This window comes from Apis laboriosa, unplaced genomic scaffold, assembly GCF_014066325.1.
Source record: "Apis laboriosa isolate Shangri-la unplaced genomic scaffold, ASM1406632v1 scaffold157_cov153, whole genome shotgun sequence".
NCBI lineage: Eukaryota > Metazoa > Arthropoda > Insecta > Hymenoptera > Apidae > Apis > Apis laboriosa.
Window position 1 is genome coordinate 157,487 of NW_025222075.1, and position 23,058 is coordinate 180,544.

Here is a 23,058-nt window from a genome sequence, read left to right on the forward strand (position 1 = left end):
ACTCTTAATAACGACATTTAAAGAGGTACAAAGAAGAAAAGCTTTCTCTCCTGACGTGGCTGTTGAAAGCTTTTTAAATGTTATCCATTTGTGCGTTTATATATATATATATATAAAAAAAGAAAAAAGGAAAAAGAAATTTCGAAAAGACAATTAATTATGAAAATAAAAGATGAGAATAATATTCTATTACACTTCCACGAATTGCGTTTCAAACGAACGTAAGATAATTTCATGAAAAATATGAGAACGAGAAAAGACAGCACACTATTTCAAATAACTTGAAGACAGCTCTGAATAAAAAAGAAGCTATTGATCGTCTTCATTTTGAAATTTTAAGAACCTTTTCTAATATAACTGTGGTGAAATAACGTCATACATAATTAAAATACGGATCTTCGTGCGTTTATGAAGAATTTAAAGACGCAAAAATATATTAAAAGTAAGTGTATATTATTATCATACTCGATGAAACAAATATTTCTCTCCACCTCTTCAATTACATTTTCAAAAATATCAATTCACGCCAAATATGTAAATATTTCCTGAACTTGAACTTAAACCTCCAAAAACTTTTTCTCGGCTCATCGAGCAACCCAAAGGGAAATACTGGCGGGTCGAAGGGAAAGATCCGTAACAAGGGGCGATAAAATACGATTCGATGTGAAATCGATGAAAGGTAATGGAAAGTGGTATACCCTCGACTTTTCATTCCTTGGTGTTCGAGTTCGATATCGCGTTCCATCATCGCCTGATTCCGCGCCTTGTTGACAATGTAAAATGTGCGGAGAGGGGGGGGATCGAAAACAACGTAAGGGCATGGAAAACGTGGACCCCCCAGGAAAAAGATAGGGAGCCAAGGTTGCGATAGGTGGCGCGGGGGGGAAGGTGGCGGCAGTCGTCTGGGAATAAGTTATGAACTCTATGCATTTTAAATGACTAAATCTCTGGCCCGAACCTACTTCTTTGCCGGATTTTTCCACGGAGAAATGCATTATTGGCCTGACAATCTCCCCGGGTGTGTACGTGCAACGTTATCGCGCATCATAGAATCTCTCGAAATCGCGTTACGAACCGCGTTTCTCTCCTGGAACGTCCTTCCTGCTTTTCCTTCTGCTTTCCTCCCCGCCGAAATTACTTTTCCCTTTTCCTATTGTCTTCTCGAAACTCTTCGCGTACGCCAAGTTCCCAATATTTCAAGGAAGACTTTCGAAAACGAGGAAACTACACGAGAGTAAGATGAACAACCGTATATCGTGTGTAATTGAAGTTTTTAATTTCGGTTCTCTAATTCTCCGGAGTTTTTCTTTTTTCGCGATTTGTCGAAACAAGTTTGATGATATTGGGAAGAAGGAAATCTTTCTTGGGTTTTCGTCTGTGAATCGAGAAGACTTCATGATTTGGTTTTTTTTTTTTTTTTGGAATTGAAGATGAATCGAAATATTTTTGTCTTCTGGTAATTCAGAATTATTAGAAAGATGAAAGTAGAAGAAAGTGAAAGATCGAAATAGCGTGAATAATGTATCTTACATTGGTTATATTTTACAAAAGAAATTTTAATCAATAATTTGTTCATTAATGATATAACTAACTTATCTAAAAAAAAATATATCGTCTTTACTTTAACAAGAAAACTGACATTTCATATTATCTGTACAAAGCAATCGCAACACAATCGAAAGGAGGAAATACAAGAACAATTGGACGCGGCCTAAACCCGAAACCTCGATCAACAGCTCGAACAATTCAAACCACGACTTCCAATCTCTCTCTTTTATTAAGCTCCGCTATAATCAACGAGGACTGGGCACGTGAAACAATGCAAAAATGAATCCTACTCCATCTCGATAAATTTCTCGCGATATTTTCCCTGAACAGAGTCGTCCCTCCAAAGAGACGAAAGATGAAAACGAAATCGATGAAGAAAAGTCGCAGCTAGAAGAAGGACAGTGGTCGTAGAAGAGATAAGGAAGAGAAAAGGAAGGAGATGGTCGATGCACGAACCATGTTTCTACCGAGGCCGGGTTCCCCCCTCAGTCAGTTTAAGTCGAATCAATTGGAAAAGTTCGATTTCCCCTCGTTTAAAACCACCGAGATCGCCGCAGCTTTTCCTTTGGTTTAAAGTAGCGATAGATCAGAGAACGTTTCCGCGTGGAAGGCTGCGAAAGCCCGAAACTTCGTCGATCCGCGCCGCGGCATCCGCTTCCTGTCCGCTTCCTCCCCGATCTGCTTTCTTTCTCTCGCGGTCGTACCAGAAATTTCAACCAACTCGGACGATTAAACCTTCGCTCATCAAATTCTGGACCATATTTCCACGCGAGGAATCATTGTTTTTTTTTTTCCTTGTTTAGGGACAAGGATTATTGGATAATTGGATTTAAGATGTGTCTACATTAGTGTACATTAATTACGTGTAATTGATGAATGTGTTAGAGAAAGTTAAAAGAGAATGAATTCTGAAATGGGATACTAAAATGTTTTATTATGATTATTCATTTTTGCTATCTTTGTGAAAATTTGTATAAAATTGTTTCGAGTGTGTAGAGTATTTCAATGAATTTTTTCAGAATTTTTTGATATGAAATTATGAAAAATTAATTCATGGAAAGCCTTCTATATAATTCTGATATAAAAAAATATTTAAAAACGTAATATTTCATTTTACAAAATGTTTTTACAAAAAATTGATAATTCATTTTATCGTACAATTTACGTATTATATTTATATATTACGTCAAATAATTTTCATAGTAAAGATGAACGGCGTATCTGTTCCATTATTTTTAATCGAAGAGGAACCGGTAATCTTATTCACGTTCAGAGTCAAGTATTAGGCTTGATCCATATTATAGTACACCATTAGCCGAGATTGAAACAAGATGACTTAATCCATTTGAAACCGTGCAACCTAACCAATGACGCATCATGTGCATCACGCAAAAGAATTAAAATCGAGAAAAGTATCTGTATCTTTTTAATTACGTAAGTAATTAATGGGTTAAGTGAATGTAAAACGAATTTTAAAAAGAATTTTATATTAATCATATTCCATTGAGACGATAGATGTTGCGCGAACATAATTACACGTCGTCTCCCCTCCCTTTCCCCTTGAAATTTAATAATCTCCATCAACATGTGAGCAGCTATAGTATTATTATTTCACTTTAACAAACGGTAACCAGAGTTCGTTTATTCGCTAAATGCGAAATCGGCTTTAAATGGTTTTATTGATCCCTTGGCACCCACGATGCATACGTGATATTACGTTGTAACGAGCTACGTGGGTGCCTTTAATTCTCGACGCAATTAGCTTTCAATTTCCTATATATATATCTCCAAATATAATCGACACCATTACTACCCTGCGATGGACACTATGGAAAAGTCCGCCGTCGATTTAATTTCATGCCTGACTGACGTGCATATTCAACTCTGTCCCATGATGATTAATTATTTATAAGCTGTATATTTTAAATTTATTTATTACGTCACGTGTATATCGCGAGCCAATGTGTCGTGAAATTCTAATTTTATAAATTTATGTCCACTGATTATAACTTACAATCAGTATCATGACATATTGCATCAACCGATGTATCACGATTCTATTTAAAAAAAAAAAAATAATTTAATCTTCATTCACGAGTTCCACGCGTCTATCTATGGAAACGTATATAAATAATATTGAAACGTGCTCTCTTTGAAACCTGATTTTTATCTGAAATAGGAAATATATTTTTTTGCCGCGGAAAAAATGACGTAAATCAAGATGATAATACAAAGTGAGACACTCTATGTTTTGCGTTCATATTTCGAAGAACTGAGTGATATTATTTTACTCATTTTATATATTACTTGCTATGATGTGGCAATGCATTTAGATGAATAATTAATGAATCACACGTGCTATCATAAATGTATAGAAATGTATAGAAGAAGAATATAATAGCGTCTAAAGATTTGTCCGAATAATCGACTGCTAATTATACATAAAGAAAAAAACATTTTACAATATATATATATATAAAGCTACAATAATACCTATATGCATTTATATACAATGTATATATAGTTCGACATCTATTAATACTTGGAAGCATTTCAATTTCACTCATAAGTCATATAAATAAAAGACTCTATCTACTAAATATTTTCCAGGGCTCTTGGATTTGCATCCACAACATTCCACCGTCATCGGCCCCAAAGATCTCCAATTCTCATCACGGCGCCACTTTTCTCCCGAAACTCTTCGGAACGGCCATCACAGCGATTTCCGTGATAGACCCATCCGATCGTTTCCCCTCACTCCCCGTGAGTGATTTGTGTCTTTCGAGGCGGCGCCTGACAAAACAAGCCGTTACGCCAATGTCGGCTGAGTCTGACCCGTGCCGGCCACTATCACTGGCGGCACTCGTAAAAGGGCGACGTTTATCTCGTGGCTCGATGCTGCCAGTCGTCAAAAAGTTCAACTCGTTTCTCCCTTATCCCTGCCCGGCCATCGTTAAGCCACCCCTTCGTCCCACCCCCCTCCCTCACGAGTATACTCCAAGTATCTTCGCCACGAGGCGTTGCGAATCGCCGTGCGGAGAGACCTCTTCGTCTCTCCCTCTTGTTAAACGCCGCGGCAAGAAAAAGAGAGGTAATCGTACGCAAACTTTCGTACGAGGACGGGCCAGCTTTTTCCTCGACGCGTGAAACTAAGCGGTGGCTGGTGGTTGAACGCCGCCAACTTTTCTCGGTGAATACTTTCTCACCGAGAGCGTTCCCGAGAAATTTTCGACGAACACGCCGAGGAACGATCCGCCCTCGTAAACTACCACTAGATGCGCGTCGAGAGACTGTGTGCATTTATCCAGTGAACAAAGTAAAAAGTTCACCGGGGGTAATTACATTGTAGCGCGGCTGTGTTTAAGTTATCCGACGCGTTTTTTCCACTTCCGCCGGGGTAAGACCGGCGGTCTCGTGACGATTCCCGAAAGCAAACTAAAGAAGGCAATCGAGAAACTTGCCACGGATTTTCACGTTTCACGAATCGTTTTGAACCGTTCTCGATTCGACTATCTTTCGTTACAACGTTCAAAAGTTTGATAACCTATGCCGGAGAGAGAGAGGGTTATAATAAAGGAGTTATGGTAATTTGGGTAACGCGCGATGAGAGAAGTTGTGAGAAAGTTTAAATAAGCGTTTAAATAATGACGAGATTATTTTTTTACAGATATCGAGAATATTGGAAATAACTTGAATTATTAGAAGAAAGAAGAATGTATTCTATTGTTTGTTAAATTGTTATGGAATTATATTATATATAAGTGGTAATTATTCGTACGATATACATATTGGAAAATATTTTTGAATTATTATTATTTACCAATATTAATGTAATGACAATAAAAATAGAAATAAATATTATTATATTATTGTCATTATGTTGTATTATAATTTATAGCCATATTATGTATATCTTTAAGATGGACCAATTCAATTTAGTCCATATAAATTAAATCCACTGGGATTTGTTCATAGTATTTCAACACAAATAAAATATCAATTGTACATTCAAACAAAATTACCAAATAATAATTTCAATTTAATAAGAATTCAAATAGAGTTGCAACAATTTAACAAGAATTTCAGTGCTTTTAATGCACTCCAAATAATAAGGAATTAAATCAGACTCACGTATCTCGATGGGATGATGAAGCAGGGAAACCAGGTATACACACAATCAAACTCTCAGCAATCACACTTATAGACACGTATTAATAAATATTAACTTTTAAATTTATCTCCCCGATCGGCAGTTATTATATACACGTAGTGTCAAAATCATCAGCGAGAACCGATCACAACCCTGCGCCGCGTAGCGGTATTCGCGGTACTACGCTTGACCGCTCATCAATCTAAAGATAAAGATTAAGTTTAAACCTTTCTAATTAAATGTATCTTGAATGAACACTTATTTAATATAAGTTGGAAAATAAATTAAAAACGATTATTGATAAACTTAAATATTTCTACGAGCAAATACACTATTTGAAGCTATTTCATTTAAATTTTCATTTATTTATTAAATGATATAGACAAATATCATTTATAATTAATATCTGAATTCGATGTAAACGAGAAGTCTATGATTTCGTACGCTTCTTTACAGAAACAGATTCTCCCTCGAACGAAACTCGTCAGCTTCATCCTCCAGTAAAAAGAAGAAGAAAAACAGGAAAAATTTCAAAGCCCATCTATCCCATTAATTTCGCACGACCTTCGAATAAAATCGATGACAATGAACGAGAAACGTTCGGGTATAGGGACAGACAGAATCCTTTCGGTATGAAAAATTCCCCGACGTCGGTTCACAGTTCGTTTAACAGATTCCACGGGACCCCCGGGTTGGCGGCCGATTTCATGAGAAGTGTTCTCAATAATTCAGAAATCGGCGCCGGTTAAAGACAGTCGAGAGTGGCCGCCATTCTAATGGACGGATAGAAGGGTGGGCCGATCTTCTTTCATTAAATCCCGTACAATTCACGCCGGCCGCTTTGTTTAAAGTACAATGGCCATCGACTCGGTGCAGCCGGTGGGCGTGGATACACGACACGGCCGAGGATCGAGTTGGCTCCGCTCGAGGCCTTGAGAATCGCACAGGGGTCTTCTTCGAGGTGTAGAGAACACTTCCAAAGGGAATTGGAGAACGGTGATAAGGCAGAGCAGTGGAACAATGCTCGAATTCGCTGTCTCCTCGGATTGGGGTGAGATATGTTCGCACGACGATCCACTACCCCCTCAGTTTTATACGTGCTGCCTATTCGTCACGAGAACGATAGGTGGTAGAAAGAGGACGAAGATTTGTGTACGATAAATGGCAAGTAATAGGCTTGTGCAGATTCTGATTATTGATTATTGATAATTATTAATCTTTTCTTTATTTTTGAAAGGTGTCTCGAAATGAATTGTAATAGCAAATAGTTGTAGAATAATTCTCTTGTCAGGGGAGCAATGTTGGATGCTTCTTTACAATTTCAAAATAAAATTTTAATTATTACTAAATATACATAAGAAATAGGATAATAAAATAACGAAATATTTGCATATTATTTTATTTCTCCTGTACATTTCAACTGTAAGCTCATTCCTTTGAATTTTTTTTCATATAATCATCCATTCATCCAACAGCAAGACACGAATGCACTTTATCGAAGAAGATGAATTTAAAATTACTTGAAAGAAACGAAGCTACACGAAACGAATTAATAAAGGAAATTCTCGTTGCGAAAGGAAAGTACAGATCGACTATTCTCAAATGAATCACAACTACTGATTGGCTTTCAATTACAGACCAACGCTGACTAAAACAGATTTCATCGAGCGTCCTGGTCATCCTGTTCATTGATGCAACCGATTCTTTATTCCCCTATTTCCTTTTTCTCTTCTTCTTCTTCTTCTTCCTCCTTTTTTTCCTTTATTTCTTGTTTGGCTTATCCTCGATTTCCTATTTATTGTCCATTTATCTTTCAGTTCCGGTTTCGAAAATATAATTCACCGGTCGAAGCTGCGCTTGGCGTTGAAGATGGCCTTTATTCGAGAGGCTTTCAGAGCTCGACGATAACAACCTGCCACAGAGTGGGCCCGTGGAAAACAATGAAAATAAGGATACGTCCGACGAGTGTGTCCCGCTAATTAAATTTCCGTTTCCTGCTTGTCCGCTTCTCATCTCGCCCTCTCTTCTATTTTTCCCTCCCTTTCCAACTGTGCGCACTTCCCTTTTCGTTTATCCTCTTCCTCCTCTTCGATCCTTCTCTTTCTTCGTTTTTCTTTCTTTATTTAATTCAATTTTTTTTGAAAATACACGTCTCTCTGCTTTATATATTTCGCGACATCGAAAACATTAAACTTCGATGCTATTATATTTTGGATATTTTGAGAATATCAAGTTTATAAAGTTCAATTATAAAGTTTCAAGTTTGTTACAGGACATATTAATGTAAAAATATTTTTAAAAGCTTAGAACATTGAAAAGATATAAAGTATAATAATTTTGCAATTATTAGAAATAATGAAGAATATTAATAAATTATCCTGAATTTTCTTATTGTATCATAATCTTGTACTTTTATCGTAACACGTTATTCTGAAATATGATATATTATTGAAACAATATATAAAAATTTTCATGATGCGTGCATAATCGCTTAAAGATATAATATTCTCGCAATCATTATTTTTATCATCGTATCAAAAAGACAGAAAAACTTACCCAGATAAAACCTCATATTTTCCTTTTAGCGGATGTGTCGTTAATTTTTATAGCATCATGCGTCAGGATAGGCGCCATCCCTCTCGTCTTCTTGTATTTTCCTAATAGATGGGAGGAATTTATAATACCGCTCTCGAGCGGCATGGATCGAGGCGTTAAAGTTAACGGCTTCCAATATCCGACGTATAGGGCTATACTGTACTCAACAGCCTGATAATGCTTTACTTGCATTATGGAAAACAGTTCGTTAAAACCGTATTATCCGCATCGTCGAGCAACGATGCTGGCCGGAGACTCAGCTGTGCGCCAGAAGTCTCCGGGATGCAATATATCGTGATACGTTGTGTTATACGTGGCTTAGGCGTGTTTGAAGAAAAAATTTCGAATACTATTTAATAGTGGTGTACGGAAGGTACAGTAGTAATTATTACTATTTCTTTTTTTTTTTTTTGAGAAATTATGAGGAAAGCTTGAATATTATTCGTATTAATGACAAATTATTTATTTATAAAATCAAAGAGAGAATGTAAGAGATCTTTTTTTAATTTAAAATTCGATGGTCAAAGGAGATATTTATAAATAGAATATCATAAACATAAATGATTGTTGTTGATTATTTTACCCGCGAATTAATTTTCAACGTTCTCCATGTAGATGCATAAACTTCAGCTAATGGAACCACGGTACTATGAATATCTGGAAAGTGACGGATAACAACGATAAGTGCTTCCCTCGAACTTGCTCAATGTAGGGAATACAATGTTAAGGAAATCGAATATTGCTGATCTAGTAAGGGATAAATTATAAACTACCCTATTCAGTTTAGGGAATGATCGAGTAAATAAACTTTTCATTTTCCATCTCATTCTAACATTCAAACCACATTGAAATCGAATCGGTTAAAAAAATCATCATTAATTTTGGCAAATTTTTCTTATCTTAAAAATTAATTTTACAGAAACTTTCACCAAATCTCAAGGATTAGAGCATTAGTCTTTTCGTTTTACTATTAGAAAATGATATAAAAAGTATGATAGTACAGAATATTTTAGTATTATAATACAATATTACCAATCTCGTGAAACGAAATAACAATATGTAATTCAAAGTTAAGGACGGAGTGATACGGATAAAGGCAAATATTATTCTACAAAGAAAGAAAAAAGAGAAAAGAAAAAAAGATATATTCTGCACGTGTTTACTTTCCCTACAGATAGAATAAACTTTGTCCCCGGGGCAAGTATGGATACGTTTTTCCGCACGGCAAAGCGCGTAAGTAAGGATATGTCTGCAATATTTTACAGATTAACCGACCTCCCCCATAAGATTTTGCGATTCTCATCGAGCGGAACGACTCGTGGCATACGTCATACGGTAAAGCCAGCTTAAGCGGCGTTCGCGGTTTCCAAATATCTCGCAGAATTGATCGTCCCTCTTCGAAACACGTATGCACATGTTTCCACGGTGGACCGTTTATCTTGGGGCAAGTGTTCTTCAAGAAAATTATATCTTCTTCTCATAAATTGTAGGATAAATTCGATCCAAGCTGGCTCCCTATCGGATAATCGAATAATTTCTTTTTCTGTTAAATTAGAAAAAAAAACGTCGGAATTAATAATGGAGTATTTTTTAAAATAAAATTTAAATCTTTTCGTTCGTTCGAAGCGTATCTCCTTCGTATTAAAGGATATGTAAAATAAATTCTTTTATTCTATTTGCGAATTTGCTATCAAAGTCGATGGTCCAGACCATGATCGCGCAATCGAGCAATTTTCCCCGAGGAAAAACAATTCTCGTTCATACGTGAGTCATGTTATTCCGTTTTTATCACGTGCGCTCAACGAATTTTTCATTCTCCTAGCTATGGCTACTATTCCTGCTTTTGACATATATTTTTATCGAATCACTCGCTTCGATTAATTCGATTGATTAAACGTTTGTATTAATAACGCATATCGGATCGCACAAAAACATAAAATTTCGAAGGACAAATTGTTTACGGTTTAATAATGAACGAAATGAAAATTTGATACAATTTTTTCATCGTTCTTTTCAATACAATTGTCAGAATATAATTAATCACATTTCTCAAATAACGATTATTATTCTCAAATTTTTTTATTATTAATCGTTGCTCCTTTATATTCTGATGCGATTCAAACATCCATTCTTTCCCATCTTGTTTAAATTATATAGATTTAAAATATAAGAAGATAATTATCGATATTTTTTTAAATATTTATTTTAGAATTCATTTTATAGATTCATATCATTGTAATGTAAAAATGATGGTTGTATTAGACAAGATACAGTAATCTCAGGAGGAGCACGATATCTGTCCAATGAGCATTCACAAAAGCCTGGATGTCGCCATCCAGGCATCCAGGTAATTCCATCGTCGGCTTCTCCAACGAGTAAAATATTCACAAAGGTGGTGATGCCGCGGAAAATCAATAAAGATAGCCAAAAAACGTAACGCTTTGCCGCCAATTGCCTACGGTTTCGTCCACGTATTCCGGATTATCGTCGACGTATCGCGCCTAAATCGTTTCTAAATACGGTCGATAACAGTTTCAAAGGCCCCATTGCTCGTAACGGGCTCGATGAAAGCGCGGATACGGCGCTCAATCGACATAAAAAGACGAAAATTGAACCGTTCAATCCGCTGCCAACTTTAAATAAAACCACTTTTACCTGTCTTCGATGGACTATTGAAAATCTCGTTCAATGCTTTCCTCCGTTTTGCCCGAAATACGGCCAGGGAGAATTTTGCTCGGATGAATTTTAACGAATTCGATAAAGGAATGCTATTTGAGTTAATGAAATAAAACGATCGATCGATGGATTGAAAAAAGATCCAACGCCACGGGGTTTACCGTTGAAACGGATCTTTTGTTGTTAATGTTTAATCGTCTCGCTTAATTGAAACCAATTTGGCGGGAAAATGTCGACATTTTCGATTGATAGAAATCGATATCGCTTCAATGGATTGACGAGGATAATGAATATTCTTGATTGCTTGTCTCTAAACGCTATACGATTAAATTTCGATAATTTTAATAATGCGATATTTTCTTTAATTCGATTCAACCGTATATATCTATCAGTATAATTTACCGATCTATGGATATTGAATATTTTATGATAAAAAAATTCAGTGCTTATTTACTATATTATATAGTTGTATAAACACAATAAATAAATATAGAATAAACTAATAACAACGAAAACTTTATATAAGTTCTTTCTATAAAATCTTATGTGTGATTATAAAAATAAAATATTGTATTATATTTTCATTCTATCAATTATGCATTTTTATATAATTAAAATACGAGAAAGATAAGAATAAAAAAATCAATAAGATATTAAAGAAAAATTCCAAATTCAAGCATAGCACAAATATATAAAGATGTCAAATCTACCTCTAAAATCGAATCGTTTCAAGGTACAAGGAAATCATTAATTAAAACATCTTCTCCAATCACGTGTAAACACTCTTGCTGACGAGCAAAAAACTTCTCTCTCTACGACCCTGATCAACCTGTGCACTTTTTGCTCGCTTCTATCACCGAGTCGATCGGCATTGTCCTCTTCAAACAGTCGCTCTATATTTAATCTTCTTCGTAAAGAGCCATCAGATGCGCTTTCTCACGACCTTTTCATCGCGCGTATTAAATGCACTAGTAGTATGAAACACGTCATCGATGAATTTTGCCGCGAAACTTGAACGATCGATGAATGATGCGATGACACTGATCGCGTCAACGGTTTCCAGAATGACGTCAAATAATGGAGAAACCGTCGATTCCACGAGAATGACGTCGTGGAATCTGGAAGAGTAAATGTCGTCCAGAAGACGATAGCAAACGAGAGAGCACGAAGAGCGTAATTGAGATTGCTCTATTAATTGGATCGAGCAGAAATCAATCGTGAGAAGGATACTCATTGTGATTCAATTCTATGAAAATTAGAAAAAACTTCGAAGATAATGACTTCTAGTTTACAAATATTTCTTGAAATTGTTCAAAAATTTTTATTGGTATTGGTAAAAATATTAAATGTGCTTTTCATAAAATACTATATAGGAGTCATGCTTCTTAACAATAAGAAAGATAGAGAACAATTCAAGATTTTTATGTCATATATCATTTATTAAACAAATGATAAGGAACTTTTCACACGGGTATATGAAATAAATAGCACATACGAATCCATCGTTTATTAAAGCAAAACTTTATTATAGCAATAGTGAACAATGGATAACTATTAAAGATTTTTAACATGTTTTTTTTTTTTTTTTTTGATAAAAATAGCGATTGGATGTTTAGGTTTAGGTATTAGGTGAATATCTAAAGGGTCTCTTACCGTACGAAGTTGTTTCCAACTAAAAAAGAGTGTCTACAGTCGTGTGTTCAACTTGATGATAATCGCGCGGACGCGTAGATACGTGTGAATTATTTATAGGTGGCGCAAGTGCAGCGTGAATCCAAAGAAAGTAAGATCGTAAGAAAATTAAATAAAAAAAAAAAAAAAAAAAAAGAACTAACAAACTACCCCGATAAACTACCCTAATAAAATCATCAAAAAACGACGTCGATTGATAAAAGATTATCGATACAATTATCGAAAAAATTCGGGGGGAGAGAAAAAAAGAAATAAACGAAAAGGGATAAAATTCCTCGATACTCGCTCGCACGTGAAATTTTCCTCGTTTCCGAGCGCGTCAATTCGACTGAATTGGCACGAAAACGGTAGCAAATTTAATCGATAACAGAGCGCGTGTAACGTTTCTTTTTCTCCAACGAGAAAAAGAAGAAGGGGGGAGGAAAAAAAAACGAATATAAGCTTAATCGCGTTACATGCATCATTGCCATTCGAACAGAACGTTTCGAGCGAGTATCAACGGAAGAAGAATATGTACTCCGATGATCGGACGAGAAGGCGAAAGAAGTTTCGAAACGAGCCACGCCTCTTTTGATTTGAAATAAATTTCTTCCTCTCGTGAAAATAAAAAGAGAATTCTCGGATTCACGATGTACTTTCGTCCGACTCTATTTTCTACCCTTGATCGCTGTAGTCGAGAGGGACGAGTACAATACAAAGAAGTACGAAAAAAGGGAAAGAAAAAAAAAGAAAAGAAGAAAGAAAAAAAGGAAAAGACAAACAAAAGGCATGAAACTGAATGTGGCAAGGACGGTAAAAATAATAACTCGATGATGACGTGAAACGAATTCTATGGAATACAAAAATGATTAATCTCACGCAGCATTCTCTTTTTCTCTCTCACTCTTGTTCGTTCTCTCTATCATGAATGCGAAATTTCTCTATCATGATCGATGGAGATTGTCGTTAACGAAACGACGTTAAAACGGAAACGTATTTTATTTTTTTTTTTTTTTTTTTTACAGAGAAGACAGTATTAATATCGCGTAAAATATAAGAAAAAAAAAAGAAAAGAAACGTAAATGTGAAAAGAAAAGGAGAAGAAAAGAACACAATGTCCAAAACTAAGATTCAACGAGGTGAATTCAACGTGGTCACGTTTACAAAAGATGGCGGAGAGACAACGAAAGAAGCGTGTTTAAAAAAAAACAAAAATTCGGTAATTAAATCACCCTCCCATCCCCTCCCACGTTCACCAGAAAATAAAAATCGATTCCGTACAGAAATCTAGAGAACCTAAGACAGTCGTCGGCTAGTCCTAATGATATATTTGAATTAGTCGTTTACCGGCTACCCTACTCTCCTCCTTGTATCGTAGTAATAAGTCATCATAGTTAAGTGTTTCATTTAGAGCATTCTCGCTTTTCTTTCTTTCACATTCCTCTCTTTCTTTCTCTCTCTCTCTCTCCCACTCTTTCTATATATATATATATATATTTTTATTCTCTCGCACTTTCTTACTCTCTTTCATATATCTCAAGTAACTGTCGTCACAAAGACGCCATTTTTTTTTTCGCACAGCGTACACTAAATCGAGCTATAACCTATCTTCGTGTTGGCACGAACGTGACTGTTAGATCGAATCAAGAGAGAGTTCCTCAAACTCGATGGTCCCCAAGCCGATTTTCAGATGTTCATTCTCACATCTTGCGTAGCTTAACTTCGTCTCTACGGTTTCTATGTAATCATCTTTCATTCGAATCGATTTACGGGAATTTTCTCGTCGTTCTAGCACAGAATATCGGCTCATCTATCTCCCGTACAATTTTCTGCATTCCGTCCAACTCCCTCCTTGATCCAACAGCAACGATCCTGTCCACGCAATATACAGTACTCCGATAATATTACAAATAATATATCTAACAACGTTAAGTTCATCTTAGATTGCTTTCCGTGATCACGCCGACTCGTAATCCAGAGTCTGAACGCGCATTCGTCGAGATTCGCGCCATTTTCAATTTGTTTTTAATCCCTTTAGCTATTTGAACGCTATTTCTCGATCCATTGCCGTCCATTTCCCCCCTCCTCTCCCCCCCCCCTCAATCTTCGACGAATACACGCGAGATTCCTGGTTTAAGATATATACATTAGTATATCTTAGTAATTCTCTGCGTTTATTTTTTTTTTCTTTTTGTTTTCTTGTTCTCGCTTCACTATTTACTTTTTTTCACCGGCTCCATTCATCTTCTATATCCTCCCCTTTCTTTCAAATAATTTTCCACAGACGATATATACGATATATCGCTATTCTATACGTATCGCTTCGTCACGACACACGCGAGTCCTCTATACACCCTCATTCTCTTTCATTCTCTCTTCGTTACTCGTCATTTAGATTCTCGTTATTCGCATCCACGTCACGCTGATTACTCCGTGGAATCCGTGTGTTCGAACGTGTGTAACAAACCCACCCCCCCTTCCCCCTCCCCCCTACGTCATAGAACACGCTTCTGTGTGGATCGAAACCGAAGAAAAAGAAAATGTTTTCTCTCCGATAGTCTTGAAGGCAACTCTTGAACTTATCGATCATAGGACGCACAGTCTAAGGTATTCCCCTTCAAGATTCATCTCCTTATTTGCTCGAAAATTACTCCTTAATCTTACGACATAATACTATCCAATACTTGTTTGAAGCTCATAATAAGTACATATTTCCAGGATTAATTTACCGATTATTGTGTTTAATCTTACGATCTTTCATTTCACTCTTTTTTTTTTTTTTTCATATATATATATATATTTATATATCTCTTCATTCTCACTCTCTCTCTCTCTCTTTCTCGCTTGTGTCGAGCAATCGTCCACTTTATCTCTCTCACACGCGCACAGTCTGCATCTCTTACTATCTGACAGTGTATATCTTTGTATGCCGGCGACGAGATGATAGATACAGAACAAAAAATCGTCGAACGCGGCGGTTCCAAATCTCTGTACAAGAATAACTAAATGGTTCGCTCGCATTCCACGATTGGTCTCGATTAGTCCACGGTCCTCGTATTTCCGGTCCAAATAGAGGAAGGAGGACTGACTCGCGGACCTCTAGCGGCCGCGACGCGAACCACGCAACAATACGAACGAGTTTTATGTACAAACTTAAGGACAAGAGCGAAACTATCACCGACGGCATTATGCGTCGGTGTTTTTTCCTTTTTATTATTATTATTATTATTATTATTATTCGTTTATCTCTATCTCTTTCTCTTTATATTCACTTTATTATATTTACCTCTTTTTTTTTTCTTTTTCTTTTATATCCTCTCGTCATTTTGCTTCATCCTGATCGTCGTTCTTCGCCTTTGAGGGAACTTAAATCCGTACGTACATACACACATACACACGCGCGCGCGCACACACGCACGCACACACACACACACATATACAAAACGCATACAAAACGAAAGATGCGTCATCACCTTGCTACGGTCTATGTTTTATAGCCTACACGTATGTATACTAACGATGGCGAACTGGGTCTTCAGGAAACAGCGACCGTTCCACGAATTGTTTAATACAGCACCGGTTAGCATCCATCTCTGTTGGTAGAAGCGATCGCGCGAGGGGATATATATTACCCCCCTCCCGACGATCCTTGTCCCTACGTTATAAAGTATAAGGTATAAACTAATTCTACGTGTAAATATACGATACGATTTGTAAAAAAGATTTAAAATACTAAAATACTAAGAAAGTGTCGTTTTGGGGAAAGAGTGGGGAGGGAGGAGCGGGGAAGAGGGGGAGTTGTGATAAGGTAAAAAATAGAGAAGGTGAAAGGAAATTGTCTCGCGCGAAGAATGGGGAACGCTAATATATTCCTCGCGGTCTACGATTGCGTCGTTCCGATCAGAATTTTTATAAAAATACCATACGCTATTATTATGACGATCCTATGTACACACAAACGTCCTCGGACCGGAAGAGAAACGACTCTAATACGTTTAATCGAGCGTTGGAAACGCTGATATACGCGTTTTTTTACAGATATATAAAGGGAGATATTGGAATAAGAATCGGTGGATCGTGTTATTTCAACCCTTTGCGATTACTGCAATTACTTTTACAAAAAAATTGGTATAAACTTTCATAAATTTTGGTATAATTTAATTATAAAATATAATTGCTTATTTATTTTTCTTTTTTGCAGTTAATTAGAGAATTAATTAAGTTCATAACGATACAAGAGATTAATATTCAAGAGAAAATGTTATGATTAAAAAAAGAGTCATAATTCTTATAACTTAAATATATAATAAAATAAAAATATATTTAATATATATTATTGATTAATAAAACTCAATTTAATAAAAACGTATCTTGTTACAGATACAACTTTCGAAGAATTTTATCCTATTATCCATGAAAATGTCGAAACCTCAAAGGGTTAATCGAACGACACGATCGAATAAAGGAACGAAAAGAAACGTGTGCCCGCCGACATTCTTCATCTTGTCGAAGCTGCACATTGCTCGAGACGAGACATCCGAGCATCGATCCGCGATGATTTTCGAAACTGTCTCGAATTTGTTTAACGATTTCTTGCTCGATCGAGACCCGATTCGATCTGGCAAAAATCGTCGAGCAGGATTTTACTCTATTCTCTAGGCTCAGAGGTATATACGAAGATATTTCTTTTTTTTTTTTCTTTTTCTTCATTCGAATCTTTGGCATCCAAGAAGATACTCGTGCAAAAATTCGAGCAAATGTAAAAATCGGATGCTGAATAGATTCGTACGAGAAATTTGCTTATATTTCTTCTATTTGTATTCTAAATGTACAAGAGTATGTTTTTTTCTTTCTTTCTTTCTTTCTTTTTTTTTTTTGTATATACGTGTTTTGTGTTCTATGTATCTCTGTATAAGTTCGATGAGTGTATAAAGGATAAGGATGACAGGCCTTAAAGATCTCCATCACGCACCTGCGTAGCACCTTTAGAATTCTCGATGATGATTATGGTAACAGTTGGTATCGTTGGATGGTCTAGTAAATGTCTAGTAAATTCGAGTTTTATTATAGCGATTCTGGTGAAATTGAATCTTGTCCAGTTTGTAAAATGATCAAAGTATTTAAAATAATACCGAAAAGATTAAAGATTAAAAATAATTATTCGTTAAACTAAATAAAATAATCAAATTTTGTTAAATATTCTTAATTTTCTAAATTTTTCTATATTCTGGAAAAATTTTTGATTACTTACAGTTTAGAAATATTTCCCTGATGTCGAAATAAATTAAAAATAATTAAAGATAGAGACTATATAAATGAAACGAATTAAAAGAAAATTTATCAGTTACCATACATTCATATCCAATTTTATAAATCAGAATCAAGAAATTCCCTCTATATTATCCTCGAAAAATGATAATAACGTCCAATAATAAAATTAAATTCAAAAAACTTTAAGACATTCCATCAGAGTCGCTGAAATATAACTGCAATGCTATAATCTATGGAGCGAGGAACAAAAGCGCATCGATCGATCGATGCATCTATCCTAAAGAAAAAAAAGAAATAAAATAAAATAAAATAATAATAATAATAAAAAGAGGACACAGGAAACGCGATCGACGAGGTTAAAAAAACGAAGTTACGTCGAGTCAAGGCGAAGAAAGGAATCGTGCGGATCCGAAGACAGAGACGGCGGTGCACAACGCGAATTTGTTGATATGAAAAGCTAATCGACAAGCTAATCGAGCAGCAGCCGCTAAATAATCTCATGTGTAACCTGCGTGACGTTTTTCTTCTTCTTCTTCAAAAAAAAAAAAACGCGTCCCACTCTCTCTCTCTCTCTCTCAACTCTTTCTCTCCTTCTCCATCATATCGAATCGATATAACAACTCGCACAATACAAGATCTTATCAATCTTGACTCGGTTAAAACTACGTTGAAGCTCGAGCTTACGGTATATCTTATCCCTCTTCTCGTCGCCTGTATTTTCAGCTCCTGTTGTAACCTCGCAAGTTAACCCGACAAAGCGACCAACCGAACCCGTTCGCTCTCTCGAGAGGCCTCTCTCCTCTCTCTCTCTCTCTCTCGTCTCGTCTCTCGTTCGTATCACAGATCTAAGGAAACAGGAGGATTGATTTCCGGTTTCTAAACGGGTTACATTGCGGACGGACGCCACGATTCGAGCCTTATTTCAACCGAACAGCCTCCCGATCACCACGGCCGATCTTAACGATCTCTTAATCGCTCTCTTCCCCGATCTCTTGTCTCTTCCCTCTTCGTCTCGGACAATTCCACACCGTGAGAAACGAAACTTTTAGGAACCGTGTGTGTATATATATATATATGTATGTGTGTATTATCGGCGAGCACAGTCCAGGCGATTGTTTCCTTTTCCGGTCCGAGGCGCGTTTCCATTCCTTCTCGTTCGCACTTTAAGCGCACTTCTCTCGAGACGATCCACGTCCTGGAATCGTATTCTCACTTCCTTTCACCGTGTCTTTCTATTTACACACGAATTAGGAGAAAATGTTCGTGAAGGAGGGTTCGGTCCATCCGAAAAAAAAAAAAAAAAGAAAAACGGAAAAACGGATTTTATCTAGGTATGTTCGGCCTTGAATGCGTGCGTTACACGCGATTCACGGCGTAATTAATAATGGGTTTTCGATGAATACCGCGCGTTTTCAAAACAAAACAACCTCGTTGCACTGACGGAATTCAGATTGCGAGTAATCTCTGTTGAGTATTCTCGGGTAATCCGGTTCGATTGGGTCGAAATGGGGGATGAGTGTCCATCGAAAGAAACGTTCCAGGTGAGGGGACAGTTGGAACGAGGCTCGTCCAACCGATCGAGGATGGACGTCGCGGTGATCGAGCTGTTTTCGGACGTTCGACTGCTTGATTTTCTTTTTTTTTTTCTTTTTTTCTTTTTTTTCTTTTTTTTTTTTTTTTTTGTCTTCTTTACGACATTTCATTGGGGCGAAAAATCGTCCCAGCGGCAAAAAGTACGAAGGCAGTGGTGTAACCGGTCAGAAGGAGAGTGAGGCTCGCCCAACTGATCGTGGATGGACCGCGATTCCTCGGCAGGACGCTCGTGCGTGGCAGTGTGTCCGGATCTCGGCTCGAAGAGGGCTCCAACGATCGGCTCCATCAGACCAAGGGGGTGCCGTACACCTCGTTTGTGTGGAGATTTTGATTGCTGTCGTTTTGCCTCGATGCGCATTGCTGGAACAGAGAAATGGACGGTGGTTCCTCAAGCAGGCGATCGAGCGGACGTTTTCTAGTAATTTAAAAATGGATGCTTTTGATTTAATAGATGTTTTTAAAATTCTTCTCTCTTTTGGTAAACTATTGTTAACTTAATATAATTCTTAATAATTTAGAAATTGAGAAATATAAAACAATTTTCGTGTAGATAAAAAAAAATATTAAGTATTTTAGAAAATATTGATGTAAGGAAATTTATTTAGCATAGATGATTTGTCACTTTTAATATTCGGCTAATTCGATTTTAATTCGATTGCACAAGAGGTTGTTTTATTGTATCAAAATTTACATGGTTGTTTGTGTATAAATATTGACTTCCACTTGATTCGTTACAATCACCTGTTGAGCTATAAATATATGGATATTTGATAAAATTGATAGAGAATATTTCATACAATATTTTGACGATATCGAATGATTAATAACCAGAGATACTAATAGCGATTATATCTGTATGTAATTTCATTGAAGGAAAACGTTGCACGTGTCTTTCACGTACAATCTGAAAAGTTTATTTTGAAAAATAAATAAACTACTTCAAAAGAAATTTTTATTTAACCGCAATATAATAATTAAAAGTTTTTCAATTGCTCAGTTTATTTAAAAGAATATTTACACGTGCTTAATACTACTTTCTCATACGTTTAATTAATAGATTGAATAAACTATATAATAAGCTATTTTGCTTTAGATATGATTATGCTCCATGTATGGTACTTGAGTTCATATTTATGCAGAAACATGAAAGAAACTCGAGTATTATATCTTTTTTTTAAATGGAAAAGATATACAGAATGGGGGGAGATCTTTGGCTTTTATTTTCAATTTATATTTCGTTATATTAATCCTTTTGGATCGTAACCATCTGTAGTAAGGGAAAAGAATTTTTCATGTAGGAAGTAAATATTAGCTTGCTACGAAACTTTTGTATTTTTATAAACATAAAGGATGAATTCAATTTTGAAAGGTACGTTGCATTCAGAGTCAAATTACGTATTTACCAACGTTTATTCCTTTCTCAAACGAGTTTCCATCTTTTCTCCTTCTTTTATAAGTTTCCTTTTTTCCCTTCAGAATCTTTAATAAAAAAGGAAATCGCGGCAAGAAAATCGAACCATTTATTTTAAACGCTAACGCGATATTTACTTTAAATAAATTAATAGATATCGAAAAAACGAGATTTTATTTTCCACCGAATAAAAACAGATCAATAAACTGAGTAATATACATGAAAATAAAAACGAGATTGATGATTATATTCGACACGTTTTAACGAATCGCGCAAATTTGATTTTCCAAACTAGTGAAATGTTCAAATGTTTCTCCCAAAAAATAATATCTTCCCTTAAATTGATAAAACAAATTCGAAAAATCTGTTCACTTCGTTCGAAGTTTTTCGAAAAATCACACGTTTCTAAATATTAACAAACGAAGAACGAAACTGTGTACTCACCGCTTGCTTCCTCTCCCAACTCTTCATCGCCGACTTGTATTTCTCGAACTCGTGGCACCAATCCGAGTATATCTTCTGATAGTCGTTAGACTTTGCCGGCGCCGAGCACCTATGCGCGTCCACGGTGATGTTGTAAGAGCACAGTAGCGAACCACCTAGCCAACAATCGTATCTTCCGGCGTCTTGTTCGTTCACGCCAACGATCACCAGGCCCTTCTCGGACGTCTCGATGAACTTGTCCCCTCCGGCACCGTACTTGTAAGCTATCTGATACCTGCCTTTCTCCTTGCTGTAGTGGTACCACCTGACTTCCTGATTCGCCAGCACTTCCGGCATCTTCACGAAGCAACCGAGATGCACCGACTGGCCCCAAGTGACTACCAGCTTCCGTTTGCCCACGCTACTGTCGCAAACGTCCGCTGTGCTGTTCGACACGTCTTGAAGGAGTCTGGAAAAAAGAATGGAGGTAATATTTAAGTATGATTCTTCTTGATATTTTTTGTTGTTTATAATCGAAGATCATATGAAAAGTTTCACTTTCTTCCTTTTAAATTTTAAGAAGTTATTAAATTGTTATTTAGAAATGGAACAATTAAAAATTCTTTCCTTCGTCATTCAGTTCTCTTATTTATTTATATTATGAAACTTGATTTCTTTCAGAATTAAGGAAAATCTATGTTTTCACGTATATCGACAAAACGAAAAACTACAATTCTTTTTTTTTTTTTTCATTCATAATTATATTAGCTTTAATCCTATTAAATTTCGTTAAAAAGTTTTTAATATCTAAAAATTGAGGAATATTAATTTAAAGAGGTAATAAATTGAATCTTTGATTATTTGCAAGCACAGCACGTATTGGTATAAATCTAGGCCATTCATTGCACTATGCAGTAGATATAATTATAGAAGAGAAGATTATATTATATCACGAAGATGAATTGAATTGAATTAAATGAATATGTATTTAAATGTTCTATAAACAATACATAATATAACTGGATAAATGGAATAAACAGATATAGATTCGAAAGAATTTTAAGCCATTTATGAAAATTTGAAGAAGAAGAACAGAAATAGATACCTTGAGTAAATCTCTCGAATTAAATCGGATTAACCTAAGTGGGCCATTCGAGGCATTAAATTTCATCCAATGTGAAATATGAAATATTAAAAAAGAAGATAATATTAAATTTATAAAAGTCTTAATTGTATTAAATTTTATTCATTAACGTTTTATCATTCTATCATTCAGAATGTATAAATGAAGTAATAATTTCAAGGGGAGGGAAAAAAAAAAGATTTTTAAGATAATAAACTCGACAAATAAAATTTCGTAATATTCTTCATGGAGAGCTAAGCCTCTCGTAATTCATACAATTTTCACGTAAAAAACGAGCATTATCATTGAGCTTAATACTTTAATTCTAGAAGATTTACGACCTCCTCCAGATTCTTATTTTTACGTTATAATATTGCACAATTTTTCCTTTGTTCAACGCATCGTTTGATTATTTATCATTACTTAAATTGATCCAATTATCATTATCAAAAAAGAATTAATTTCCAATTTTAATTTAATGATTAAACTTTAAAATTAAATTAACCCAATTATTTACAAATGATCCAAATTACCTAATTGAGAGTTAATTTCTCTGATTGCTTTTTAAGCTAACGTTGTATGAATCAAATTATTGAT

At 35.7% G+C, this 23,058-nt stretch overlaps 1 protein-coding gene across 3 annotated transcripts in view; it reads right to left on the reverse strand.

The window, feature by feature from the left end:
- Positions 1-23,058, reverse strand: part of LOC122710817 (semaphorin-2A) — a 545,106-nt gene that overhangs the window by 129,277 nt on the left and 392,771 nt on the right. For 2 of the 3 annotated variants that reach the window (XM_043928957.1, XM_043928955.1), the window contains one exon: positions 21,360-21,807. In XM_043928957.1, coding sequence (XP_043784892.1) covers positions 21,360-21,807 — 448 coding nt within the window. Of the gene's footprint in view, positions 1-19,213; positions 19,865-21,359; positions 21,808-23,058 lie in introns of those variants that run through there. The other variant, XM_043928956.1, reaches the window with a different exon arrangement.